At 46.3% G+C, this 7,804-nt stretch overlaps 1 protein-coding gene across 1 annotated transcript; it reads right to left on the bottom strand.

Moving 5' to 3' along the window:
- Positions 1-6,033: 6,033 nt before the first annotated feature.
- On the bottom strand, positions 6,034-7,212 carry LOC309552756 (uncharacterized protein; the record flags this gene model as incomplete). The annotated part of the gene is made up of 1 exon (XM_082253671.1): positions 6,034-7,212. One exon carries the CDS (start codon positions 7,210-7,212, stop codon positions 6,034-6,036), a length of 1,179 nt encoding a protein of 392 aa, XP_082109797.1.
- Between the last annotated feature and the right edge of the window lie 592 nt (positions 7,213-7,804).

Here is a 7,804-nt window from a genome sequence, read left to right as displayed (position 1 = left end):
CGTAGTTATTAAAGAAAGAAGTCAAAAGTTTGAACATCATATTGCTTTTTATTGTTTCAAATGATTAACCTAAAGGACAATCACAATTCCTTTGGCTGTAACTTTTTGTAAACAAAAACAGATAAAGTATGTCCCTCCCTTTCCCCTTTAAAGCATCCCTCCTTCTCTTCCCTGCATGTTTTTTTTCTCCACAGCTTATTGGTGCGCAAAATTATATGTAAACCAATTGGATATACAACAATATATTCCAATAATGAAATAAAGGAAGAGTGTATGAAATCAAAGTCAATAAAAAGTCCATATATATAATGCCATAATACCATATATATGTGACAAAACAAGATGAATATATTTTCAAAGGTGCAGGAATCAAACAGGTGCTATTCCAAATAATAGGTGCAGACTCCCACCACCTTCTGGATTTCTCCCTTACCCGGCGGATGAAGGTAAGTGCAAAATAATATCCAAATAGACTCTTCCAGTGAAACAAAACTGCAAAACCTGTGCTCTCAACTTCCAGTGAAAAAAGGTAAATGTACGCTTGTGACTCTCCTTGGTTGGGGGAGGTTCTCTTTCCCCTTAACAGCAGATATGTAGACCATTTTATTTATACATACAGTAGCATTTATTTTCGTATGCGCTGATTTACACATGACATTATACACATTTTTTTGAACTTCATGAAACCTGCCATCTACTGTTCTGGCAGTGGTAATTTTTATAATTGTAACGAGTAACTATGCAGCACAAAAAAAAAATATCGGAGTAGAAGTATTGAAATCATCAAAAAAATGTAGTGAAGTAAAAGTGGAAGTAGGAGAAAAAAATTATACTCCAGGAAAGTACAGATACCGCCTTTCGGTACTTAAGTACAGTAGTGAAGTAGTTCTACTTAGTTACTATACATCTCTGGATATAATTGTGCTTTGCTTTATTTGTTAATAAATAATACAGTATATTCTAATTGGATTCCCATGCTCCTTTGTGTTTATCTTTTTGAGCTCTGTGAAAATATAAATCCTTGGGGACGTGGCGCCTGCTCGATAAGATGGCCGCACTGTAAAGGAGCTCCGCTCTGCGCCCATGGAGGAAAGGCTACAGATCGAGTTTGCGACACGCCAGCCTGCATCCACTGCCACCCTCTAACGTAGGAATGGGCTCTCCACCTGTTATCATGCGCAGGACTTGTTTAGACCCGCTCGCGGTAAAGAAACTCCCGGATTACTTCCCTGTGTTGCCGCTGCCGGGACCACGACAAAATGGCAGCGGGAGACATTCCGCACCGCCGTCTCCTTCTCCTCTAGCGGTGGGCGGAGCACCATCAGAGCCCGTGCTGATGGATGAGGCAGACGCACGTTCGGCTCACACAGACACTGATTCCTCCGATTCAGGGGCCAGCACTCCCTCCACCCGGAGCCCGCTTAAGTGTAAGCCATGCCGGGAAACTAACATCACACAATGGGCCATGGAAATCGGAGCCACCAGCCACTTGCAAGTACATATGAATGCTACCACTCCCCATAATGACCCCATAGCCCACTTCCCCACAACAGGCCAGCCGATTTCAGATGTGACTTTAAAGGACATGCTATTATCCTTGAGGGCCTCACTCCAAGCTGATCTGCTGACAGCCATGCAACAATGTAAAACTGAGGTGCATGATTTGGGGCAGAGAGTGCACGCTAATGAAACAAAAATTACTAAAGTAGCAGTCTCATATAACGCACTAGTATGATAAGGAACATGTCAAGGTAGGTATTCATAACAGATCTGAGCTTAATGTCAAATGCTCCATCCAGTCACACCATGGTTTCCACTGGGCTTCTACAGTGGCCCTAGCTCGGTTCTTGAGGGAAAGTGATCTTTCAAATGTGAAATGGGTATTGATAAGATCAATGACTTCTTTAATAGTCGGTGGATTGGCTTGTTTCCAAGCGCGTGTCACAGTGAGCCTGGCTGCTAACAGTATGTGGGTCGCAACATGTCAACAGAGAGTAGGAATCTGCTCAATCTCAAGATTAAGTAAGGCCAGACCGGGTTTGATTGCGGTTGGACAGTGTAAGACTTCCGCCAATAACTTGAAAACCTGGGCCCAATATCGGGTAAGTTTTGGACAGCGCCACAGGACATGGAAAAGCGTACCATCTTGCCCACACATACGCCAGCATTTACCGTCGTTCTGGGGATCAAACTTGCAAATTCTGGAAGGCGTGAGGTACCATCTGAGGGAAAATTTTATGTGTAACTCCCAAAGTTTGACACAACTAGTGGCTGCATAGATGGAACGAATAGCTCTGCTCCATTGTGTGACAGAAAATTCTTGACCAATATCCCTTTCCCATTGAGTGTGGGGAACAGACTTGGTGAAGAACGTCTTACATTGGAAAAGATTATAAAAGACCGTAATGCCTTTCTGACCAGAGTATCCTGAGTCTACCAAGAACCGCCAAGCCTGGGTAGGAATAGTCGCGGGCCCTAACTGGGCAGAATTGAGGAAATGTGACACCCGAAGATATGTGAATACTGCGGATCCAGGAAGGTCGAATTTCGCTTAGAGGGTGCTAAATGGAATCAGGTTGGGGCCGTCGTATAGTTTCCCGAGATGGGTAATGCCTTTAATTTGCCAAACGGAAAGGTCAACGTGAGGAATAAGCGAGTGTAATGCTGACAATGGGATATGGAGTGGGGAAGTTGTAGAGGTTGAGGCATCTTGTGCCACAAGGATTCTCCACGCCCTAGCTGCTGCAGTCATGAATGGAGGAAGAAAGGAAGGCAACTTGGGGCTTAGGGTAGTCGCCAACAACCAGTCAGACAATTTCTGCCTGGTGCAATATGTAGCCTCCATTGCGCACCACAGTGTAGTAGGCGCGTCCCTAAACCAATCGCGCAGTGGAGACAAAACTGATGCCAGGTAATAGTCAGAGATGTCCACGTATCCCGCTCCACCCGCCAGACGATGTTTAATCAGTTTAACGTGAGCACACCTGGGTTTTTTGTTTTGCCATATATATTTGGACAGTAGGGACTGAAGAGATCTAAGATAAGTCTTTGGGAGGGGGATCGGAAGGGTACGAAAGAGGTACAGTAATTGGGGAAAATACATCATTTTAAACGCTGCTAAACGCCCCAACCAGGAGAATTCAAAGGAAGCTACATGCTTGAGGTTGTCCTGCAATTTAGTGCGAGCAGAAAGGAAATTGTGGTGAAATAGCTGTTTCGTAGATGCAGTTAATTGTACGCCCAGATAGGATATGCTTTGGTCTGCCCACGCATACGGGAATTGGTGTTGCAACAAGTTACGCATGGTGGCATTAATGCCAATACCCAATATGTTGGACTTGGACTCATTTACTTTATAAAAGGAGACCCTTCCAAACCACTGAAGAATCCTTTGAATTTCCGGGAGGGACGTAGTTGGGTCTGATATCATAAGTATCACATCATCCGCGAAGAGACTAATTTTATGGTGTTGATCACCCATAAGTAAACCAGAGATTTTGGGATTGGATCGGATATGTGTGGCTAAAGTTTCCATAATCATGTTAAAAATCAGGGGGGAGAGTGGACATCCCTGCCTAGTGCCATTGGTGATATTAAACGGAGTAGAAATAGCTTCCGTTGTACGGACTACTGCAGAGGGCGTGGAGTATAAGGCCATAATGGCGTCGTGAATAAATCCACGAAATCCGAATTTTTGAAGGACGGCTGATAGAAACCCCCAGTGGACCCTATCGAACGCCTTCTCCGCGTCCAGTGATAGGAGCAGAGAAGGCATCCCATTGAGGCCCACATGATGGATAATATTAACCACACGCCTAGTAGCGTCTGACGCTTGACGACCTTTAGTGAATCCCGATTGATCCTTATGTATAATTTGGGGAAGTAGGTCCACCAATCTGGCGGCTATAACTTTGGCGTATATCTTCACATCTATGTTTAACAGGGATATGGGCCTAAAATTTTGAGGTTGATCAGGTTCCTTCCCAGGCTTAGGCAGGGTCACAATTAATGCACTTAACATTTCCTTCGGAAAGGATGAGGAGGAGGCAGCAGAATTAAATACATTTCGAAGAAGGGGGGTCAAGGTGTCACTAAATTTCTTATAGTATTCCGAAGAATACCCGTCTGGTCCAGGTGATTTCATGTTGGGAAGCGAAGCTATAGCAGTCTTAATTTCCAAGTCAGAGAAGGGTCTGTTTAAAGAGTTTATATCTTGGGGCAAAAGGGAAGGGAGTTCAATTTGTGTGAGAAAGTCGTCAATGTCCGCAGGGGTCGGTTGGAAGGTCGAGGGATCCGACCTAACATTATAGAGGGATTCATAGTAAGAACTAAAGGCATTGGCTATAAGTGTAGGTTTGAGCAATTTCTCTTTTGTCTTGGGATGAATCATGCTAGGGATTTTGGATTTGATCCGTTGACCCTTAATTCGAAGGGCCATAGCTTTGGTGGCTTTGTCACTGGTGGCGTATGTGTTGGCTTTCCATTTCTTGAGGGAGAAACTGTACTTCTCCAGCAAGAAAGACCGAAGTTCCTGTCTAGTCGCAAAGATTTGAGCCTGAAGGACTGGGGAAGGGTCTGTCTTGTTTTGTGCATCCAGGGACGCTAGTTTGTTGGTAAGGGTATCTAAATGCTGCGTTCTCCTTTTCCGTTCTCTAGCACCCAATTGTAAAAACAAACCGCGTAATACAGCTTTATGAGCATTCCACACTACCACCGGGTCGGTATCAGGCAAGGTATTTTCATTAATAAAGTAATCCAGTTGATTCTGAATCTCCGCTACGTAGTCCGGATTGGTTATAAGATAGCTAGGAAGTTTCCACACAAACGTGGACATCTTAGGAGCACCCAAGGCAAACGATATGCTTAAGGGGGAATGATCCGACCAGGTGGCAGTGTGCAGCTCGATAGAAGAGACATGATCCAAAAGATGCTTGTCAGTAATGCACAGGTCAATACGCGAGTAGGTGCCGTGACGAGGGGAAAGGTAAGAATAGTCCCTCTCCCCCGCATGACAGCACCTCCACGCGTCATACAAATCAGATTCCCACAAAAACTTGGACAGGGAAGTGTTGTGCTTTTTAGGAGAGGCAGATGAATCCATAGCACTGTCAGGAGCCAGATTGAAGTCACCGCATAGCAGTAAATGTCCCCATTGGAGGGATTTAGCTTTGTCCACAATCGATCGGATAAAGGTCATCTGGTGCACATTAGGCGCATAGAGATTAACCAAAGTGAAATTGCGATTGTCTATAATACACTGGAGAATGATGTAACGACCTTTCGGGTCTATGATAGAGTCATGAAGTTGGTATGACAGGGACTGGTGGATGGCTATTAGAACCCCTTTGCGCTTTTTCTTGCTTGACGCCAGATATATGTGGGGAAATTGAGTATGGGAACATTTGGGAGTTGCGGATTGGGAGAAATGAGTTTCCTGCACACATATTATGTCACTCTGAAAGGAGAGAGCGGATTTCCACAACGAGGACCGTTTTACAGGGTGGTTAAGGCCCCTGGCATTCAGGGAGAGAACATTGAGAGACATGGCTGGTAAAAGTGTGTAGTTGAAGACAGTGATGTGTCCAAGAAGGTGAAGACCGTACCTGAAGTCTCAATGGCAGGCAGCTTATAGTGAGTCTTGCGTCACTGGTGAGGACTCCAGGTACCTGAGGGTGTCCAAAAAGGCAGACGGATTCAGTTGCTGTCACTAGTTCCGAGAGTTACAGCCGCTGGTGAATGAGGGCACTAAAGGTGGGGTACACAAAAAATAGAAGCAAACAACAAAAAAAAAAGCAATGAGTATGCAATACTTCTCTGATGAGCAACCAAATGAGGCTGCTTGAACTATGCTTGGTAAGTGGGTTGAGTGGCCGATGTGGACTGATGATCAGTAGGGGTATCCTACGGAGAGGCCTACTGATAAAGAAACAGGGGACATCCACCAGGGTGGATTAACTGGTTACAGGAACAGAATAAAGAACGAGCTGTAGCCCGGCCGGGCTAGTAGACGAGAAAGCAGGGAAGCACAGCTTGTCATGGTCGATGATTTTGGCGTCCTTGTCCTTGTTGAGGTCTCGAGCGGGATGAGGAAGAATGTTGAGAGCCATCATGGAAGTTCCGGGGGGGATCCGGGATGATACCCCAAGAGTGAAGGAGCCGCATTCCTCCTTCTATGGTGGATATGGTGTGCGGGATCCCATTATGAGTAACAAGCAAAGTCGCCGGGTGGCGCCACTTATACAGAATTTTATGATTGAAAAGGGCTTTTGTGAGGGTTTTTAGTTGCCTCCTTTGTTGTAGGGTATGCTGAGACAAGTCAGCGTAGAGCTGCACTGCTGCATAAGGATCAGGGAGTGTTCCCAGCTGCCTGGATACCTTGAGGATTTTTTCTTTGGCGGGATAGAAGTGCATGCGCAAAAGCACATCTCTTGGCACAGAATCTTCCAGGTGGCGGGGCTTAGGGATTCTGTGAATTCTGTCAATAGTCAGTTCGATAGGAGCCAATTCAGGGACCAAAGTAGAGAAAAGAGTGGATGCATGCTGGAGAAGATCGTTCGGCTGCACTGATTCAGGAATGCCGCGCAGCTTGATGTTATTGCGGCGCGAACGATCCTCCAAATCCGCTATTTTGGATTTAATCCATTCTGTGTCCTCCCTTTGCTCCTGATAAGCGTCCACAAGGTCATTAACCGTTTCAGCACATTCCTGCATACCATGCTCCATATGTGACACCCTGCTGCCCATATGTCTCATTTCATAAGTAAATCTGTCCATTATGGTGGTGAGATTAGCCATAAGGGAGGATTGGAAAGTCATTAACATGTTTTTCATTGTGGTGTCCAGGACAGGCTGGCCAGTAGTGGGAAACGCAGCAATGGAGGATTGAAGTGCTGTCATAGAGTGCATAGAGGCAAAAGATGTACTCACATCAATCCCGGGAGGATTAGCAGGGTCCATGCGCATCCTCGACTTCGCTGGGCTACCCGATATCGGTGTTGCAGGAGAGGAGTCCGGCATAGGAGGCAGCGAGGGGGAGTCCTCAGGAGATGACGCTGGGACCGCATCAGGGAGATCCGTGTAGGCCGCAGGACTCCCGCCGTCATGCCGCGCTGCGGCGCCATCTTGGATCCTCTCAGGGAAAGGCGGCTGTGGAAAGAAGAAGGCCGTGAGCTTTTTCGGGCCCCGCTCATCCTTCCTCTTACGGCTGGTCATCTTCCCGATGTATTCAGCAAGGTGTTCCGGTAAGTGTTGAGAGTCAGAGGTCGCTGTGCCTCGGATATGCTGGGGTAAGAGTCGGCCGGGTACAGAGAGCTCTCAGCTCAAGCGTCCATGCAGCACGCGCGCAAGCCACGCCCCCCTATAACGCACTAGTAGACTCCCACAATTCCCACAAAGATGAACTTTTCATGATCAAAAACAAACTTGCCAACTTAGAAGACCGATCGCGCAGAAATAATATTAAAATCAGAGGAGTCCCTAAAACTGTCACTGTGCAACAACTACCACATTTCGTGCACTCTCTATATAAAGAGCTGGTTCCTTCTCTAACTTCAGCTGACCTGACAGTGGACAGAGTTCACCGTGTTCCCAAGCCCTCCTTCCTTCCAGCGGATGTCCCCAGAGACATCATTCTCAGAGTCCACTTCTACCAAGTGAAGGAGCGCTTACTGGAGGCCTTCAGAAAAGGTGATACAGTCCCACCACATGCGCATTCCCTACAGCTCCTGCCAGTCTACTCTAAGCACACACTCCAACAAGGGAGAGACTTGTCTACCATAACCAAAGCCCTCCGCAACCATAAGGT

The sequence above is a fragment of the Pelophylax lessonae genome, assembly GCF_965119305.1.
Source record: "Pelophylax lessonae genome assembly, chromosome: 4".
In the NCBI taxonomy this organism is placed as follows: domain Eukaryota; kingdom Metazoa; phylum Chordata; class Amphibia; order Anura; family Ranidae; genus Pelophylax; species Pelophylax lessonae.
The sequence above is the reverse complement of the archived record's forward strand: the minus strand, read 5'-3'. Positions and strand labels throughout refer to the sequence as shown.